This window comes from Mesocricetus auratus, unplaced genomic scaffold (genome assembly GCF_017639785.1).
Source record: "Mesocricetus auratus isolate SY011 unplaced genomic scaffold, BCM_Maur_2.0 Super-Scaffold_100015, whole genome shotgun sequence".
Taxonomy (NCBI): Eukaryota; Metazoa; Chordata; class Mammalia; order Rodentia; family Cricetidae; genus Mesocricetus; species Mesocricetus auratus.
Window position 1 is genome coordinate 3,618,186 of NW_024429198.1, and position 21,457 is coordinate 3,639,642.

Here is a 21,457-nt window from a genome sequence, read left to right on the forward strand (position 1 = left end):
AAACTAAAAAAAAAGGGGGGGAGTGTTAAAAGCCTATGAGAGGACTTTTTGTTTTGTTTTCTTGTCCATTATTTCAAATTACTTCCTGATGAGTATGTAGAAATTAATTAATTTAGGGATGCACCCAAAATCTAGAATCCTAAACACATAGGGGATTTTTTAAAAATCCAGTTTAAATATTTTCCCAAGCTAGTTTGGTTTTAATGTGTCTAGGGAAATGTGTAAGAAAAATTCTGTAAACATTAGTAAAACACTACACTTGTAAACCTGAGATGGCCGTAGACAAGGGCCGGAGCCCTTGCTGTGCCTCACCATGAGAGAGCTTCCGCTCAGCTTCAGTCTTCCCTCTACCAGGAGGGGGTCCATGTTCAGATCTGAAGTACCACGTCATGAGGCTGTGGCGTGCACTAAAGTGGGGTTTCAGTGGGAGGTGACGCCGCCCCCTCCCCCAATGCAACTTGCCAATGTCTGGTGATATTTTTGACTGTCATAACTGGAGTGCTGCTGGCATGTCTTGGTTAGAGACCAGGATGTGGCTAAGCCTCCCACAGCGCCCAGGATAACCCTTCCCACCCCTCCTCACACCAGAAACATCTGACCTCTGTGTCACCAGTGGCAGGATTGAGCAATTCTACTCTGTTCTTTGGTGTTAGATTTTTTTTTGTTTCTTCGAATAATAAATTTGAGGTGTATTGTAACTTAAGTTTATTCTGTACCCAGTACCCCAGTGGTGATTTTCAATATTTATAACTGTTTCTTTTCAGCCGTGGGATTAATTATCGCCATCCTCATCCCAGTGGCTGTGGCTGTCATCGTTGGAGTGGTGACAAGCATCCTTTGCTACCGGAAGCGAGAATGGTAATGGTACCTGTGTGTTCACCTGTTTGTTTGTTTGTTTACCAACTTCACTATTCAGTCATGTTGTGCTGATGGGTCAAATACGCTCTTTCTTACTCAGAATGTCAACTTCAATGCCAAGTAAGAAATTTTATTGAAAATATTTAAGGCCTCCTTAGAGTAAAAGAGCACATTCCCCTATTGTCCTTACTAATAATTTATAGTTTGTGAGTGTACCCCAGTGAGAGGGGAACAGGAAGCCAGGAATGGGGAAGGAAGAGATGGGCAGGAAGGCTGTCTTGTGAGGAGCCCCGAAGAGTACCGAGAGGCTAAAGAACATTCCAGAAAGAATGGTTTCAGTGAGGCTCTGAACTGGGGCCGCTGTAGAAGCGGGTGACAGGTGCTGGTGTGAGGCTGAGCCAGATCAGCTCAGGGAAGAGCCCTGAGCACTGGGTTGGCAGCCAGGAGCTGTCTGCACCAGGAGTGGACAGAAAACTAGAGTCAGCACAGAGTACTACCCTTTCTTTAAGATGCCACTGTTTATGACAGAGAATATGTGTCCTAGCAATCCTGGCTTCTAAATGCAAACAGTAATACTTGTAAATAGAGCAGCCTATTTTGGCAACTAATTCCAACTTTAAAACAAGAATTTCAGTTTGAAAAAAAAAAAAACAGATGCCTGGAGGCAGGAACATTCAAACTCTTGTCAGTATAATCACAGTTCTTCAGGAATTCCAAATAATGGAGTCCTTGGTAGTTAGTTCTAAGTCTAAAAATACAGGGTGTTGAGCAAACCTCGTTTCCCCTAATGTTGAATTTTTACCTGAGATTTGTAGCTTTTTTATTTTCTTTAGCTCAACTGGCAATGTCCTCGCCATTCATGGTTGTCACCTTTAATACTTAGTTATTTTTTTAACCTGGTATGGTGACTCATGGCAGTAATCCCAGAACTAAGGAGTTGGAGGCAGGGGAAGTGCAAGGTCAGCCTGGGCTACCTGAGACTCTACCCCCAAAAACAAATAAAAACAAGAACAACAAAAATGAAAAGAAGCTGGGCGGTGGTGGCACGTGCCTTTAATCCCAGCACTCGGGAGGCAGAGGCAGGTGGATCTCTGTGAGTTCGAGACCAGCCTGGTCTACAAGAGCTTGTTCCAGGACAAGCTCCAAAGCTACACAGAGGGAAAAAAAAAAAAGAAAATACAATTAATTTTTTAAAATGTAAGTGCTCACTGTACTTATCCACCTTAGTTAAGCAATTCTGTGCCAGTCCAGACCCTGTGACAAGCAGAGGACCTCTTATGTAGACCCTGCTTAATCGGGTTTGCAGTGAAAATTTGGCAGTATTTCATGTGACATGGTCACAGCCATCATTGTGAATTATTTACTTTCATTTCCTTGAGTCAAATAAGGCTCTTTAGCCCCAGCACAGTGCAGTGGTCAGCAGCCTGCACGCTGGAGCCCTGTGTCAGAAGCCCTAGCGAACGGCCCCACGGTAAAGCGTTTCCATCTGGGTCTCAGGTGCTCACTGACATTGCCATAGAAAAGTCTCCAGCCACGCCAAATAACTTCTTCATTTTGTTATATGATCGATGCATGACAGTTACTAAATCTTATTCATTCTTTGTTTGAAGGATTAAGGAAACGTTCTACCCTGATATTCCCAACCCAGAAAACTGCAAGGCCTTACAGTTTCAGAAGAGTATCTGTGAGGTAACTGTTCCTTCCATGTGTTTGTCTTTGAGGACAGAGGGGCCCCTTCCTTCTGTCTTTTGTGAGAAGCTTGGGATGTGTAAGTGTCAGCCTGAGGAAAAAAAATACAAAGAAGGCAGCGTGCTTTAACATCTGTCAAGTGTCCAGAGTTCCTCATCTTCAGTGTTTACGACATGTTTTTTTTTCTGCTATGAATAGTAAGGAAAATATTGACGTAGAGAAAAAAAAACTTAGCTTTGCTCTGGATGTGGGCTCCAGAGCTGTAGAGGCCAATGTTTATAAACAGACACGAAGGGGGAAGAAAAGTAAAACTCGAGTCTTCCTGTAAGAGGAGCCCCTACTGAAGCATGCAGTGTTGTCTTAACCACTATTCCAAATTTATTTCCAGGGAAGCAGTGCTCTGAAGACACTGGAAATGAATCCCTGTACCCCAAATAATGTCGAAGTTCTGGAATCTCGATCAATAGTTCCTAAAATAGAAGATACAGAAATAATCTCCCCAGTGGCGGAGCGTCCTGGGGAAAGCTCCGAGGCAGACCCCGAGAACCACGTGGTTGTGTCTTACTGCCCCCCCATCATTGAGGAGGAAATAGCGAACCCTGCAGCAGATGAAGTGGGAGGGACTTCCCAGGTCGTGTACATTGACGTTCAATCCATGTATCAGCCTCAAGCCAAACCAGAGGAAGAGCAGGGCATTGACCCCGGGGTGGTGGCAGCCTATAAGCCCCAGATGCGCCTCCCCATTAACTCTGCTGTGGAAGACTTTGCAGCAGCGGAAGATGAAGCAGATAAAACTGCAGGTTACAGACCCCAGGCCAATGTGAATACCTGGAATTTGGTCTCTCCAGATTCCCCCAGGTCCACAGACAGCAACAGTGAAATTGTCTCTTTTGGGAGTCCGTGCTCCATCAATTCCAGGCAATTTTTGATTCCTCCTAAAGATGAAGACTCTCCTAAATCTAATGGAGGAGGGTGGTCATTTACAAACTTTTTCCAGAACAAACCAAACGACTAACCAGTCACCCTTGGCCACTTCAGTCTGCCATCTCAACAAGCTCTCATTGCTGGTGTCCAGGCAGTAGCCGGGGCATTCCTGGAGGGACCCTGCAAATGTTGAGAGTCAGGGACCTTCACTCCGGGCAAGTGACACTACAAGTGTTAATGTGCTTTTAATGTATCCTAAAAGTCAAAGTACAGTGACTCAGAAACCTCAGCCATAGAAACTCAAGATCTGAAGCTGGTTTTGATTGAGCCAAAGAATCCTCCACAAGGATTTCACGACTAACTTAACTCTGCCTAGTACATATATGCAAAACAAATCTCACAACTGTCTGTTGTTAGTGGTTTTCTCATCTTTGTATGTTATGGAATTCCAAGTGGATTTACAGGCAAGGAAGAGAAATGTACAAGTCAAAATAACGTTAATTTGCCTGACATTTACTGCAGTCCAGAGGAAAACCAAGCACAGATATTTTAAAACTTTTATGATGTCTCTATCCACAGCATTTACGAAAGAGAACCTAGTTTTTAATGTAGCAGCAGCTATCTGGTGTTCTGTTTGGTAGAGTGTGCTGATGTCTGTGCCTATCTGGTATTCCAGTTGATGGAGTGTGATAATTTCTCTGCCTACTGTATCATGGTTATCAAACAGTTGTCTCAGGGGTACAAACTTGGAAAAACAAGTGTGACACTGACCAGCCCGAATCAGAATCACATTGTCCTGCTTTGAGTGGGACGTGAAAGCCTTTCTCCTATCACGTAGCTTCTGTTGCGCAGCCGGTTGTCCTCATGATGGAAATTTCTAGAACTGTCTCCAAATTTTCTCTGTGTTTTTGCTTTGTGTTACAGTGTCTGCTTTGTAAGAACAAATTCAACATTATTCACAAGTATATAATTGTAATGAGTTACTATGTAAGATGACTACTAAGAAATAGCTACTGGTGCATGCCGACCCCATCACTCTGATAAGGCTCAGTTCCCGTGAGAAAGTTCCCCATTAAGATGGTGATGATCTTTGGGGCCTCTCAGTAGCTTTCTTTTCTGCTCATGAGTCACAGCCCCTCCTCCCTCAGGCAATTGGTGGTCCAGACTCTTCAGACCCAATCTTCAAATCCATATAAGCTTAAACCTAAAGAGAGATTATTTCTCCCCGGAGCAGTGAGTAAAGGGTGATTTTAATAGAAGACATAAAACTTATGGAATCGGAGGGTAGTGGCCAGTGGTTGTTGGCGTAAGTCATGAAGAGTGGGGTCCTGAACACAGCACCCTCCATCCCCCTCGGTTTCTCTTCAGCAGTGTGCAAAGTGAATGCGGTTCTGGGAGGAGCAGGGTAAAACCCTAACAAGTACTTTGTTAACAAGTACGTGACAGTTGGAGACACCTGAGTAGAAAACCTTGGTTTTGTGTCATCTGAAGTCCCCCAAATTTTGCAGATAATGGATTGGTTTGTTTTTTATTTTATTTTTGTTCCTATTTCATTTTTTTATTTTTACTTTTTGTGTGTTTGCTTTTTGTTGTTTGAGACAGGGTCTCATTATGTAGCTCGGCTGTCCGAGAACTCACTGTGAAGACCAGACTGGCCTCAAACTCACAGAAATCCACCTGCCTCTGCTTCCTGAGTTCTGGGATTAAAGGCGTGCACCTCATATTTTATCTTTTAAAAAAGTCATGTGAAAAAAACCGTAGGATGACAAGGGACAAAATCTAATAGTCAATGCATGATCTTGTTTTTAACCCTAGGATTCAACTACATTTTGGAGCTTCATTATATGATGGTATGTGGAATGAAATAGAGTTAGTTGTGCATTTATATAGTATATAAAAGGTAGATAATAGCTCTTAGAAATTTTCGGTAATGAAAAATACTCCAAACAGTTTAATTTGTCTTCGTGTGCCCTCTCTGGCTCCTTTGTCGACCCAGCCACTCTGCGCTCCGGCTGTCTCCTCTCCCTGCCCATTTTGTTATTGCTGTGCTCTGCTTGCCCTCAGTTCATGCCTCTTTCCCCGTTATAGGCTTTGTATTCCATCCGGTGAGTGTCTGGGAAGGTAGCAGCTTCTCGTGCCGAACTCCATTAATCTGAGAACACAAGGAGAGGGCAGAGAAAATAGACTCATCCTGTCATTAAAACATGTGCCCTTCACGTGGGTGTCTAGAGGGACGGGCACTTAAAATGCTGCTCATCTCACACTGCCTCTGAATTCCATTCTCAAGGGCCACTGGGCTGCTGAGAAGAGGGGTGCCCGTGGATTATTTTAGGAAAATGTGTTTCGGGACTGAGGCTAGGGCGGATTGCCTGGTCTTTTCCCACTGAATTGAAGACAGCTGCATCTCCGTGCAGTGTTACTACCTCTGCAGTTCCTCCTGAGCTGAACATACAGAAGGAGCCTAAGCAGGGGAGAAAGGGACATACAGGACATGTTGTCACCCTTTTGTAAGCCTGTTTCACCCAGATTTCCTTGTGAGCAATGGAGATCGGGTTATCATAATATTTGTGAGTAGCCATTTTCAATCATACTTAATTTAAAGATACCCTCAAATGCTTAACCAGGCTTTTGGCATGAGAGCTGTGAGCTGTGTATTGCATTAATTACACCTCCCGAACCCTCCCAGCTGTTGAGCCAGCGGTGTCCTGGGTTTGGGATGGTTGTCCTGAGAATCTAGAAAGCTGTATTTCTATGTGTGATAGAGGTGCTTTTGTTCCTGCTGCTGGCAACAGAAGCAGCCATTCATTGGGAAGCTCGAGGGAGGAAGTGTCAGCTTCATTTTCCATATTGGCATTGCTCTCATGGGTCATGGAACTTGAAGGATTGCACTCAGAACATCCAGTACCATCGTACTCAGAGATGGTAGAAAGTCACATTCTTAGACCTCGCAAACTGAAGTCGTGTTGGAAAGGTCTCCTGTCCCCGTAATACTGCCTGTATTTATCGAATATCACAGTCCTTCCCGTGTTAATTAAATGTAATTTAGTGAAAGGCTAGAGAATGTTCCTTCCTGATGGGAATTCAAAATCAACATCATGGTATTTTTTCAGTTAAAGTATCCTTAATATGTCAATATGCAGAAAATATTTCTTACTGCTTAGACACTTAATCTGGTGAAACTTGTTTGTTTGCACTAAGGTAATTTTTGCTGTTTTCTGTTTGAAGCTATGTTAGAGTTAGAGAAAGGCCTTTTTAAAGGATTCTGGAAGTGTAGTACTTTGTTTTCCAAGTGAAGTATGGGGGAGGGGTCACAAGCTGCTAATGCCAGGCACACGGTGAAAGCCCATTGGCTGTGTTGATGGAGTCCCTTTCTAGTGTTACAATTCAGCAGAACTGTGCGGAAGGCTGATAAAGATTAAGATGTGGCTCGCATATATCTGAAAGATTTGAGTATACTCCGGGAGCGGCCCCACAGTTTGAGGAAAACCCAAGACTCACCAGACATTTCCTTAGACCCTGTCAGCATACTTCTGTGTGGAGTTTGCTTTTATCTAACAAGTACAAAATTTGGAGAAGTGTTTGTACCAATCTAGCATATGTTATGGCGAGCAATGTGTGTGAGCTCAATTGATTAAGAGAAGAACTCACTCTTTGTAAGATATCTCAAGACATTTCCTCTGAACAGATATTTCTGAAACGGTTTCATGCTATCACATCTGCCTTCCCTCTTGTATTCGGAACCAAAAAAATTGCAGAAGGGAGGGGAAAAATGTAGCCAAATTTACAGGGCGTTAATCTTTTAAATCTAGAATATTCTTCAAATTCATTTAGTTTGAATCATGATTCTGTCCCTGTGCTATTTATACAGGTTAAGCCTCTCAGTTTACTAGGGTTGTTGGAATTTTTTTTACTCCCTTTCAATTACTGCTTTTATCTTGATAATTGTATGATCATGCTGATTATAATACAGATGAATTATTTCTAAATGCAGACATAAAAAGATAGAGAATAACATTCAGCTGAACAATATCAAGTTTTGTTTCATCTTGTTAGAGCTCCTGGGGTTATAATTTGGTCTAGAATATCCACCTTTCTAATTATGATATTAGATTATGACTGGATCCCATTATTTTTAACCAGAGTAGTACCTGTTCTCCCTGCATTATGAATGATAATTTTGTCCAAGGTGTAAATAGAATTTGCTTAAGTTAATTTTTAACTGTGGTATACTTTTATTATAAATAGACCATAACTGATTGCACAGTAACTGAATAAAATCCATAATAGTTTGTACTAATTTTTGCTTGCTGGAACTGAATACTTTAAAAATGAAAAAAATGCTGAGAAAAAATGATAAGGAAATTAATGTTTATTACATTCATATGTGTCTTCAAGATCACCTTTGTATTGGTCAATCAGAAATTTAAAAGAAATCAAACTATTATAGGCTTTTCGATGTACTTATGCCTAAAATATTGGGTATATCTAATTGGCTGGCTACTTAAGTTTATTCTATTTCCTTATATACATTTTTATTTTTAATTATTCCATTTTAAATGGGCAGTTTCAACTTCTGCACTTAACTTCCAGGTATTCCAGTCGCATATCTTCAAATATCAAAATATTTTTAGGTGACAGTCCCATCTACCTTAAGTCACAGGCAATTTAGTACTTAGGCAGGTGGCCGTAGAACAAAATGCTGAGTAATAGTTTTCAGATGATAGTCTAGTCTAACCATTTGATCTAAATGCTGTCACCCATCTTCTCCTAGTAGGTTGATTATTAGCCTCTAGTTCCTTCAGTTTAATTTCCCTTCTAATGTTTTATTTAAGAAAGTATGAAGTACCACGTTGAAGCATTGGGGAATGAACCCTGTCCCCCTTGCGGTGGGGAAGGTATTATGGGATACCCTGGGACAGAGCAAGTGCTGAAATACATCCCATTCAGGGTTGCAATGCAAAGATGGTTCTAAACAGATATCCTGAGTCTGAGATGGTTCCAACTTGCAGGCGTGTTCAAAGGTAAAATAAGCCATCTAAAAAATACTCAGTGTTCCTAGTGAGATTTTTTTCAAATTTATCTTTACCAAATCTTTCATTAATTGGTCATAAGCCATTATCCCTGTAACACTAAGCAATTGCCTTTTTTTTCCTTTCAGATTTGCATTACAGTGCATTACTGTTTACAAAATATACATACTGTGAACAGATATAAATTTTTGTCTTTTATAAGGTTTGTGGAATGAATGTTTTTTTAAAGAAGGTGTTATGTTAAATATTTTTAGATTTTTATAAATAGTAACTGTTTACTAACTTTTGTTTGGTCAGGTGTGTATGTGTAGCTGAGAGAAGATATACATTGCAGTTTCCCTTTTTCATTTCTTGTAAAGTTACCACTACAGACATTTTTGTGTTAATACAAATGACCGGTTATAATGTGCAATACCTGATATCATGTTTAATCCTATAAGGAACTTTTTAAATATCCATATACAGGAAGTAAGTCTGATTGATGTATGTCTCTGTCATTCACTGCGACTCACAGAATTCTAAGTTGAGTGTGGAATAAAGTAACACTCACAGAGATTGAAATACTTCCAGCCTTGTGGAATTTTGGATATTATATTGCTGTTAGAATGGGAAAATCAAACATTTTATATCATAATTTCAGAATTTAACTTCCATGTCTTTTGGGAAACATGATTATCACAAGAACATAGAATATGTAAATAACCTATTATTAAGACACTACAAATATAAAACTAGTATCGCTTGGCTGTTAATTCTATAAAGATGTTATCTATGTCTGTTTTTAAAACATGCATGTATTTAACAATTTTATCATAGTATTGTCATGGAAAGAAATAAATATATTTTCTTACATCTTACCCTGGTGACTTTGGATATTATTGGGAGTCTTTTTCTCTCATGTCTCAAACATGTAGGAAAATTGGCTTTCACTTTGTTTTACGTTTTGTTTTGTTTTTGTTTTTACTCTATCCCATAAAGTTACAGTGATGCTAACGCAGTCACAGAAACTTTAGCTTTGGTATTTGATGACATTGCTATGCTATTGATAGCACCTTCTATTTGCTCTGTTAAACTGGTGTTGTATTTATAGAGAAAAAAGTATTTATTGGGAACCTTATACTTTAATAAATAAATTTTTTAGAAATCAAGAACCCAGCATTAGCAAATAATAAGATCATTGCCAGGTATGGTGGCACACACCTTTAGTCTCAGAAAGAACTAGGGAGGCCGTGGCAGATGGAACTCTTGAGTTCAAGGCCAGCCTGGTCTACATAGTTGCAGGCTAGCCAGGGCTACATACTATCTCACAGAGGGAAGGGAGAGAGGGAGAGAAGGAAGGAGGGAAGGGAGGGAAGCAAGGAAGGTGGGGAGAAAGGGAGGGAGGGAAAGAAAAGAGTTGGTCCTTAAAGCAAGGGTTTTAATTTATTGTCTCCAAAGACAGACAAATATTTCAGGAGTTTCTGGGAAGGCATTAAAATTTCAACTTACTGAATCTTGAAATACAGTCACTGACTTAGCAAAACTCTCTCATTTTAAAGCATGCAGTGCCATTAGAGGCTTAAAGAGAGAAATGAAATTCTTTGTCCTGTGTAGCTAGCTCAGACTTAGCATGAGCAGTAACCAGAGCATGAATGGGCCTGCCTTTAGCCTGTAAAAGTGCAAGTCAGTTGTAAATTAGTTGTGAAACACATGTTAATATTTAAGTGCTAGGAAAGCTCACACATATGGTCTGTACTTTGGGGAATTCTCAATGCAGAACTTGTTCCCAGAAGGTGAGTGCTGGAGCCAAAATGTATACTGCCATTACGTTCAGGAACTGAAAAGGCTGAAGAGAAGAATGGTGGGCTTATTAGGAAAAAGAAACATGAGATGGATGAATAAATATGGTAATGCATGATATCCAACATCACAGTCCAACGTTGCCTAGCAAACCTTGGTCCTTGACAAAAGAACTGTAGAATTCATTTTAAATGACCTATACATTTGACCCAGTCCCCTTCTCTATGAATGGCTGGCAGTAAAACTGATTTCAAAACATTTAGTCTTTATAACCCAGGGAAATTGAGATGATGAGAGATGACTTGAACTGATTCAAAATTAAATTGGAGATGATTTGTATTCTTAGAAGATCAATCTCAGGTTGTGGGAATAAGAAAAGCATTGGAAAATGATTTTGATAAGCTGTCAAATAGAAATAATGTTAGAATGAACAAAACCTCGGTGCATTAATCTTTCTGGCAGCTAAATGCTTGAAAGGGAGAAATAATTTTAAGTTCCAGCTCAGATTTAAATCAGCAGTCCCCTTATGGCCCCAGCCAGCCTGTCACCACTGCAGACATGTGTTGGTACACCAGGCTGCCTGAGAGGAAGACTTAACTGACCTCTTTCTCTCTCTGTCTCTGTCTCTCTGTCTCTGTCTCTCTGTCTCTCTCTCTCTCCCTCCCTCTCTCTCTCTCTCTCTCTCTCTCTCTCTCTCTCTCTCTCTCTCTCTCTCTCTCTCTCTCTCTCTCTCTCTCTTCCTTACCATCCCCCATCCCCCTCAGAGAGCTGGTGATGCCTAGGAGACTCTGGAAGCAGTATTGAGAGTGGATGGCTCGCCCTCACACCTGCTCCAGTCACAGTGCAGACAGCTTGTACTCCCATCAGAAGTGAACCAAGAGTTTTCATTTCCCCAGCACCACAGATGCCATAGGCTGGGCTTGGTTTCTCTGTTTCCAAGATTGCTCTGAGAACTGTTCCCGTGTGTGAGGCTACACAGTCCTATCCAGGTTTCTGAGCTCACCGCTGGTCACCTGGACATACAGAAGGATGCTCTCTGGCATCCCAATCATCTTAAAACCTGGGCCTCAGTGCACATGAGAAGAATGCTAAGCTATTATGGGCTAAACACATCACATTCCCTGCAGGATAGGTGCTTGCTTTCGACATGACCCTCTTTCTGGTCAGCGCTGCAAAGGTGTAAATAGTTGTGTATTAGTTTATACACACATTCCCTTGTACTGCTCAACATCCCAGAAGCTGACAGTGTACATCAAAAGCCTTAGAAGAGACCATGGCATCTGTTTCATTGGAGGGCTGCTGGAGCCCCATTCTCCTTAGGTAACTTTATCCACCCTCACGTCTTGCTTGCATGGCATTGGGTCATGGGAGCTTCGGCCAGGGTCCTTGGGTCCTCAGTCCTTTGCTTGCTGAAGTCCTTGCATTTCCTGAGGCACCACACACCTTTCCAAGGCCTCAGGGAGCTTCATATGGAAATCAGATAGGGTGGGGAAGCCCTGGCAATCTTACACAGTCACAGCTCAGTGCAGTATCACCTACATGTAGAGGCTTGGCAAATCTTTGAGTGTGCCTTGAGGAAAGGCATAGAAGGAGGTCAGTGTCTGGTTATTTTAAACAGGGTGAGTTCTTTGGAGCAGTCTCCAACCATAGGAAAATGAAGAATCCTCATGAAACTTCTGTCCTTGGACTAAAAGTGCACTGTGATATCTATAGGCAAATATTGATTGGATAAATCAATGCTAAAGAAAAATCAGATAAAAGACACATAATCTTGGGCAACATTGACCCTTTTTTAACATTTTACTTTTTGTCATTTTAAACATGGTGTATGTTCTTTTTGGAAACTTGGTTCATTTATTTACTGAATCTTGAAAATCTTATCAACAGTACTTTTAAGACATTGTTCTGTGGATGCATAGAATGTTAACAGACAGATGATACATGGATTATCTAATTGTATGTATAACAGATTTCTCTATATTATCCATCATTTTACAAAATGGCGAGAGACCGTGAATGTCAAAAATATGTGGCCTAAGTTTGGTCAGAGTTAGAAATGATACTTGATTTTCATACTGGTAGCCACTCACATATGTAAGAACTCTCAAAACCACTTTGCCATAACTAGCTTTATAATTAGTTTTATAACTAGCTTGATTAATGAAGATTTGTATCTAACACAGAGTTCTACTCATATGCTGCTTCTTCTAGAAATGGCCAGTAGACTCAGAGATCAGGACAACCCAGGACTAATGCTGAGTAACAACTGGAAAGGGCAACTTCATGACTCAGTTTCCTTGGTCCCCAGGGTACTATGACAAGCCACTGTGCTCCACCCTGGGTATGCAGTCATTGGAAATTCATCCTTATACTCAAAGAAAATAGATTTTTGTCAACTATAAATAGAAGTGCTAAAATAGATTTTTCTCTATGAATATGAAATTTCCCTAGCATATGAGTCTTTGACTCATTGTTTAGGGAAGTAGGCAAATAAGCAGGATATTCTTAGTATGTAAGAGTAAATGGTTATCTGCGGGCAGGACTCCAAGAAAGCTCCTGAGATTCTTGTCGCCTGGCCTGAAGGGTTCTTGTCCCAAATTGAGTAAGATGAAACATTATTCCTATGGTTAGGTTACTAACCAGCGGCCTTAAAGTTAGCAAACATCGGCATCCCAAGTTCCTAGCTGAATAAGGGAGATACTACAGGAAAGACAAGACCCTTCCGCAAGGTACGACCTCCGCTGACCTTGGGAGGATGGAGTGGCTGGTGGACATATTGGGTTATGCTGAGCCTCAGAAGACTGCTACCCTGAAGCCGCCTTTTCTGTTTTATCATCTCACCAGCGTCTTGTGAACAAGCTTTCTGCAAATGTTTATGAGATGATTTTTGCTTTGGTGAGGATCTCTGAAGACAGGTCTACATGCTAGTCCACTGAGGGCCCAGCAGACTGCTCACCCTCCTCAACCTGAGGCCTCCCAACAGACTCTCAGGGGCCTTGGTTCCCAGGCAAGACAGGATGAGGTCAGCAGGTGAGACCTCCATCCTCAGCAAGTGGATTTACCCCACCAGCTTGCTGAGCAGGCTGGAGTCAATCGTCACAGATTTCTTTTGTGTCTGAGGTTGTGTGACTGTGACCTGGATAACCAGTGAGCATATTGTCTATTAAGCAGTGCCTCCATTTTACACCTCCTTCACAGAGTTTCCTCTGACGACCCCCTGCCCCCAAGTTTAGATAGAACATGGAATGTCTGACACAGGCACTGAGGTTATCACACCTCTGTGACCCCTTAGCCTCTCCTCCCATGGTTCTATCTGATACTTCATTTTCTCTGACTCTGCTTTCCTTAGCCCAGCTTCCTAGCAGGGCTTTCCTCGGCTAATCCTCTGGCCTGGGGCCCCTAGATTTGTTATTAAATGAGTATAAATGGCAAATTCCTTGAGCCTCCCTGGCCTCCCTTCTCAGAGACATTCCTATCCAAGTCCTCTCGCACATCGCCAAGTCAGAGCTGCAGCCCCTTAGTATCAGACTGTCCAAGGCGGCTGCAGCCCCAGGCTGGGCCTCCCACTTAGAAGTGAGCAGCTGGGACCATGGGGGAGACCACACTACATGTTGGGAAACTTCCGTGCCTTCAGACACCCTTTGGATCTTAAACAAAGCAGGACAAGAAGATAGATGAATAGCAAAGATTTCCTCCCAATGCTAAAGACTTGATGTTCCTCTCTGTCTTTCCAGGAAAGGACTAGTGCTCCTGGGAGCCACACACTTTCTAGGACAGATGCTTCAGCAAGGGAACACAGCAAAAAGAGGTGAGGCAGAGAGGCGTTGCCTGCTGTCCCGCCTTGTGCTCAAAGCCAGGGCGAGGCCGGGACCCACTGCTTAACCAGAAATAGTTTCAACAACTCCCCTGAGTTTGGGAAGCTATTTCTAGACATGAAGGCAAAGGAGTAGAGGGAAAAGAATTGAATCCAGAACTAACTGCCTGTGGAGGGGTCTGAATCCCACCCGGCTGGAAGAGCTGTTTTCACCCCTGCCACAGATAAGCCCTGAAAGAATTCACTCCACAGAGCTATGACAACAGACAAGGCAACCCTCAGGAACTGACATTTGCTGAAACCTTCCTACACTGTCAGGACTGTGGACCCCAAGAAGTCCAAAATTAACTCTTAGTAACCCTAAGGTCCTATTCCCAATGCAGTGTCAGACTTGTGCCCTCTCACCAAAACCTGACAAGGCACCTATGGTAGTTACTTTTCTATGGCTGTGATTGAACACCATGACCAAAAGCAACTTGGAGAGTAAGGGGTATGTCAGAGCTGGTGGCTTCTCATCCAGGAACTGCAGAACCTGGGTGCAGAAACTAAACAAACCATGGAGGAGTGCTGCTTACGGGCTTGATCTCCATGGCTTACTAAGCCTGCCTTCTTACAGCACCCAGAACCACTGGGCCAGGAGTGAGGCCATCTACAATGAAGCTGTGCCCTCCGACATCAATCATCAACCCCCCCCAAAAATGTACCACAGGCCAATCTGGTGTGGTAATTCTCTCAACTGAGATAGCCTTCTCCCAAATGACTCCAGTTTGTGTCAAGTTGGCATGAAACTGGCCAGTACATCACATATCATTTTGTATAGCCTTCATCTTCCCAAATCAAACAAGCCCACCATCCTAGGAACACGACTGTTGAGATGAAACACAGGTCCACATTGTCCAATTGGATTAATCGTACATATGCTAGCCTCCATGCAGTCACCAGTAATCGAGAACTTCCTGAGGACAGTCTGGCACCTCCACCAATGTCTGCCGTCTTTGGAACCCCCAAGCTTGGCCTTTTATGCACCCCTCATGAGCGGGGCAGTGGCTTCCATCAGGCCCTTCCTGGTTTAGTCTGTTTTATGTGTACACCCAATTACAATGCACTAGAAAGGCAATCTCGGGGTTAGGACCCCCCACTGTGGAACTGGGCTGCAGCCACACACATCCTTCACTTGACATTGTGGTTTTGATCCCTGCTGCTGTCTCTCTTTCCCTGCTGGGCTCCCTCAGAGTGACAGTTCCAGAGAACCGTTGAACCTCACTCCATTCCTCTTGGCAGAGAAAGCACCCTGGCACGGGTGGGCCAGGCTTTCACACACTTGCATCTCGTGGCCGGCTACTGTACATTCCTGGGCTGGGCAGAAGCGGCATGAGGCAGGGGTGGGAAGGAGGGAATGGGAAGTAACTAACGCTTTGTCCAGGTCCTGGTGTCCACACACCCACACTTCCACGTGTCCACCTATGCTCCTTACACTTGCAAATGTGGCTCTCGGACTGTGTGCGTGCGGCAACAGCAGCTGGAGCTCTGCAGCCTGCCCCTGGGCAATTCCCTCCCAGCCCGAGCAGCCCAAGGGGGCAAGGGCCAGTGCTCGGGCCACTACGAGGGGCTGCAGGCCCCTCCTTCTCGCTTTCCTTCCTTTGGGAGTTCTCAGTGCTAAAAACAAGTTCTCTGAGAACCATATTTTTCTGGGTTAAAGGTGAAAAATGCAGCACTTCCTCCAAGTGGGAAGCACTCTGCCTGCCAGCTCTGGGCATATGTCCGAGATCCTTCCTCCCACTTGGAGAGGCGGGCGGGAAGGGAGGAGGGGAGAGGTGGCTGGCGGAAAGCAGAGGAGGGAAGTCGGAAGGAAAGGCCAGTTACTGCGGACCTGGTGCAGTTGGTGTGTGGAAACCAGTGGGCCTGTTTGTGTTGGAGCAGCTCAAGACCTGAGTGGGACTGATCAGGAAATGAAAGGCAAATAAGAAGGCAGCGAGCAGGAAGCCAGTCAGAGCGGTGACAGACACGCCTGACAGGATTCTGAGGGCAGTGCAGGGACAAAGACAACCCCACAGACTTGCCTGAGGGAGATCTTGGAGGTGGGTCTAGAGAAAATATACAAGGTTATTAAGCCCACTTTAGTAGAAAAAGCAAGAGTATTATTGGCCTGCACCCTGCTCCCATCACCCTTGCTTAGGACCTGTGGAAGGTTCTGGAGAGGTTTCTCAGATTCTGATTAAGGAAGCTTTCCAGGAACTATGGCTTCATAGTACCCTTTCTCCTCAGATGAGCTTACACTGACCCCCAGTTCCTGACCACTCCCCGAACCTTCCTCCTGGCCAGAATCCCAGGCAGACTTCTCAACCTGTCTCTCACCACAGCGGCTACACAAAGCCACGGCTCCAGTCCTGCTCCCTGTCAGTCCCTCCTTAGAAAACCACAGCAACTGTGTATCAGGAAACAGTAAGGGTAGCAGTCGATCAAGACAGAGGCACAGAAGACAAGGTGAAGGGAGAGGCCTACTTGAATTGAGCCTGTCCAGCCACTACTGATAGCTTTACCTAGCTCTGCTGTCCTCGGTCCCAATGCTTGTACAGAAGAAGAGTGGTCGGGATCCTTCACCTCCATGGCACGTCTTTCAGAGACATGATTTGCTAGGGTAAATGGACTCATTAATGGCCCTGATGATGTTGTATCCATTATAACTCACTTAGTAGGTCTGCTCACTATGAAGAGGAGGTCCCTTTTCACTGTGGGAGGGAAACTGTCTCTTTATTTCTTGTATCTGTTGCCGTAACATGCAGATGAAACAACACATCTCAGTTCTGAAGCAGGGCTGCAAGAGATCTGGCCCAGCTCTTTAGTGTTCTTACTCTCCCCCACTGTCAATGAGACAGGTGTGTCTACACTAGCCAATTGGTTCCAGCAAGATGAGGGTACGTACAGCAGATCCAAGTCACCTTACCATCCCGTCCATCCTGCGGATGAGGAACTCCAGCAAAGACTTGGAGAGCCACCTTGTCAAGATCCCCAAAGTGGAGTCTCCAGACTGGCCACTCAAGGCACAGGAACAACTGCGGTGAACCGTGGGCAGGGGTGGGTCATGCATGTTGGTTGGGCAGTCTTGTTGTGGTAAGAGGTAATGGCTACACTTAGAGACAAAGGAGCATACCCGCTAGTCCAAGCTAAGCTCTTCCCAGCTCCCCCGCCCATTAGTACAGAATGAGGTCTATTCTCTCAGCCAGAGGTTAAAGACTTGAGCCTCATAATTGCATCTGCTGTAAAGTCATTCCACGGTGCCTGGGTTCTGTTCACAGAGAGGGTGGGAGAGCCATGATCCTCCGTCTCTTACCCTGTACTCAGACCCTGAGACCCCTTGCTTGAGTCTTCTACTTTACCACTCCTGTACTTACCCTTACTGCCTGTAACCCATCACCCTGCCACTGTCACCACCCCACTTAACCCCACCCAGAGAGGTCTTCAGAGTCAACACACACTCCCAGGCCCTCATCCCTGGGTCACTGCATTTTCCTAGGGTAACACTTGCACAGAACAACAGCTCGTCTGCAGGACAATTCCTTGGCCTCCATTCAGCTGGATATTTTGCTAAAATCACAAGGATTATCTTTCTTCCCAGAGGAAATCTATTCAGAATGTGCCCTAAAAACAACTCTATTTTATCTTGGGAAGCGGTGGCCCTAGGACTCTCCAGGAAAAGGTGAGGGTGACTGAGAGGCAGTGAGACCCACAGTTTACTGCATGCCTGCTTTTTCAGACTGCATTCACCAAGTAACCAGGGCAGGAGACCAAGATCACTACGACTGCTGTTATTAATATTAATCCTTGCCACCAAAGGCTCCTAAACACAAGAGGCAGAAGGTTGTGGCATGAGGCAAACCTCTCTGGATTATTTAGCCATCTCTTAGAAGTCTTAATATGCCCAAAACTGTGCTTTGCACAGGGCTCAAGTCTTTGCCAAATGGATGCTGCACAAGCAGGAATAGAGTCATGCCCGAGACTAATTATAGCTCTCTCAGGAGCTGGATCATATTTCCTTCCACTGATGGGGGCAGCATTCATCTCACCTTTCCCTTAGTAAGTCCTGTCATGGGGACCCGCCAGGCGTCTGGAGTCATGTGTATACATAGCACAGATCACAGCTGATGGGACAGAAAAGGAAGCGCCCTTCTCTGTTCGGGTCCAGATCCCTGGATCCTGCTGGGGGCGTATCCCCAAGTCCCACACAGCCCTGGACTCTTTAGTAGCCTTGTTGTTCCTTTGTAGGTGTGGCCTCTGCAAAAGCAGTCACATTTCCACAAGTGAGTTCTTCCTTGTCCCCTTTATTCACATTTATTACAGATACTTTCCCTCTCTTAAAACAGCATGGCAGTGCCCCACCTCAGTGACACGTCCCTTTTAGTCTCTTCACCTTGGACCATCAGCAAGCACTGAAAGAGAATGGTCACCTCCTCCAGTGGCCCACCCTAGTCACTCTCCATCACCCCACTGACACTGCAAACGGCCCGATCCTATCTCATTTGCAAGAAAACTACCAGGAAAGTGTGCCGTAATTAAGATCATCCACCTTAACTTGCAAAAGCACACCTTAAGTGTGGACAGTCTGCGGCTATAAAAATAGACACATACAAAAAGTACAGCTACAAAATCGGGGGGGAGCCCACTTTCTTCAATTTGCATCATAAAAAGGATTTTTGCATTAGAGGTAAGCTTGGGAGAGGGGGCCACAGTAAGATTATGATTCTATGTTTAATTCCCCCCAAACCTTTATTTGTGTGGACTAGCGAGAGCACATTGAGTGAGCCAGTGAGGAATGGAAGGGGTTAATCTGGAAGTATGCAGTTCAGGGTCACACAGTCATTCTGCTAGTGTCCTAAGTCAGGGAAGGGCAGACATATTTTAATACTGTTCTGTGGGGGTTTTCTCTCTCTCTCTCTCTCTCTCTCTCTCTCTCTCTCTCTCTCTCTCTCTCTCACTCAGTCTTGCTCTCACTCTCTTAACACAGCATAGCCATTGAGCTACAGCAGTCTCTGGAACATGATGTGATGTGTGATCTCTCAGACTCTATATATTGAGCGACACAGTCCAATGCTTCCTATCCACAGTAGTCCATTGGGTTTGGCCCACAGAGCATTTGCAGAGAAGGCCATCCAGGGCCTCCAGTCTTATGTTCCATCAGGGTGTAGTTTGTCCTTGATTACAGGAAACACACCTGATTCCTAGACCTCTGTGTGCAGCATCAGGCAGGATCTCTGGGCCCCTGGGATGTTGCCCCTTGGACAAGGCCAGCCGGTGTTACTTAGCTCCACAAGTGTTGATGTTTTTCCCATCCACAGCATCTTCCACAAGGGAAATGTGGTAATCGGTGGACAGCGTGAAATGAGAGATGCAGCCCACGAGGCCTCGCATGTACTGTCTGTTCGTGTGCAGAGCGATTTCCTTCATTCCACCTGCAAGGAGGCAAAGAGAGAGGGAGAGAATGATGCAAGAGAGGTGTCACCGGTTGGAGATTCTTTATGGTCACTTGAGTGTCCCCTAGCCAAAGACTAACTGTCTAGTGCATCATATGTGTTAGGTTGATTTTGATCACCGAATATAAAAAGGCTAATCTCAGATGTGGTTTCTGGCTCAACTGACAATCTTAAAACCCAACAGCTCTGCAATAGATTACTGAGGTGTTGTATAATGTCAACAATAGGTACTGTCTTGGCTGCTTTCAATTAAGCTCACTTAGAAAACACAAAAGATATGAGTTCATGCTTTTTGTCTGCGTAACAGATTATTAGCCATTTATAGGAATTCTACTCATTCTATTCTGAGAGAGGACACGGAGCCGGATCCTCCTTCCTCAGAGAGAACTCATTTGGTTATATTTAGAAAGTTCCTATTCTCTAAACAAGGAAAGCCTGATTTTCCTGGTGGATGACAAGAACACAAAGCAATGTGAGTGAGACCCTTCCTGCCTCCTCAGCCGTGGGTCAGAAGTTCAGAACATGGAAGAATGAACTATTTGGACAGCTTCCTGGTTTCCAGGTATTTGGTTGACCCTGTTGAGTACACAGCCTAGGGACAACAAATAAAGGTCTAATGAGGAAAAGCCCTGACAAAGTGAGCTTTGGTCAAGGTCACTTACCCACATACAGAGCCCCATTGATGTTAAGTTGCCTCATCATGCCAGGTGACTTGCCTGTTCTGGCCCCATAGTCATCCACAGTAATCTTCCCAGATTGGCCATCCCTGCAAAGCAAAGTAAACTGAACCCGAACGAGATAAGCTATCATGTTTGGCGTTAACTCAATCATTTGGATTTAAAGGTATAAAAGTATCTACCATGTGCTAAATAATGAGGTTGTGAAACACACACACACACACAATGCCAACTTTTGCCGTCCCATGAGAAGTGGGACCAGTCCTGGCTCACTTCTTAATATCATCTATTCATTCATTGAGTTTTCAAGAATTTCCTCCTGCTGTGTTCTCTGTATTTCAAAAATGAGCTTTAGACCTTCATACCTGGATGCTGTCTATAATGGGCAATGTCACAGTTTGTCTGGCTTGCACTGCCTCCCATCCCCCACTACTCTAAACTATTCCCACTAACCTGATTTCATCAGTTACAGCAATTTTTAAAAATTTTTTTATATTTGTGAGTTAAAGATATAGCTTTTAATCAATGATATTGTAGATTAGAAAAAACAATAGTCACCTTCTGAGCTCCATAATGCATAATTCATTCTGCTTATTACTCATTGTTTGTTTTTTTACCTCCCCTCTGGGTAATGCAAGACAACCAAGGCAAGGTGTTAGTTTTCCTCAATGATATGTCTCAGGTGTCTGGAATAGTGTATGGCTCATAATAACAGACCACTGAGAAAGCCTTATATAAAAATGTAGTAATTAAGATGAACTTCCAAAGTTATTGTGGAAACTGTTATGCATGCAATTCACAAAGCAGAGTACCTGACACACATCTTGCTCTGTTGAGGTTGGCCAAGGGGCATGCTGCTATGGTTACTCATGTATTATCATATGACTGTTTTTATCCACAAAAATGAAAAATACAGATCTTAAATTTCTGTGAATATGAACTATTACAAAGCACCATTATCTGGCATAAGATATTGGATAAATGAGACCTTTCTTCTACTTTATTAGGTATCATGCTTGCAAGACCAGAGTTATCCAAAGCAAGACAGTGTACAAAACAGCTCACCTCCCCTTAGAGATTTCCTCTTTGTTTATTCTGCTGTCTCTGACCTTTCATAGAGAATTAAGATATCAACCCAGTTCTGTCTTACCATATGTGATAGCTATAGCCTTGACCCGGTTCCCATGAGGCCTGTCTGCTCACAACTCACAGATACTC

General features: G+C 43.7%; 2 protein-coding genes across 7 annotated transcripts in view; one reads left to right on the forward strand and one right to left on the reverse strand.

Moving 5' to 3' along the window:
- The window catches only part of Lifr (LIF receptor subunit alpha), a 67,773-nt gene extending 58,415 nt beyond the window's left edge, over positions 1-9,358 (forward strand). For all 5 annotated transcript variants that reach the window (XM_040757588.1, XM_040757586.1, XM_040757589.1 and 2 more), the window contains 3 exons: positions 765-858; positions 2,469-2,547; positions 2,936-9,358. In XM_040757588.1, coding sequence (XP_040613522.1) covers positions 765-858; positions 2,469-2,547; positions 2,936-3,562 — 800 coding nt within the window. In that variant the 3' untranslated portion in view covers positions 3,563-9,358. The remainder of the gene's footprint in view (positions 1-764; positions 859-2,468; positions 2,548-2,935) is intronic.
- Positions 9,359-18,397: 9,039 nt separating this feature from the next.
- Positions 18,398-21,457, reverse strand: part of Egflam (EGF like, fibronectin type III and laminin G domains) — a 164,435-nt gene continuing 161,375 nt past the window's right edge. For both annotated transcript variants that reach the window (XM_040757593.1, XM_040757592.1), the window contains 2 exons: positions 20,225-20,328; positions 18,398-19,541 (listed from right to left, as the gene is read on the reverse strand). In XM_040757593.1, the coding sequence (XP_040613527.1) occupies positions 19,387-19,541; positions 20,225-20,328 (259 nt within the window). In that variant the 3' untranslated portion in view covers positions 18,398-19,386. The remainder of the gene's footprint in view (positions 19,542-20,224; positions 20,329-21,457) is intronic.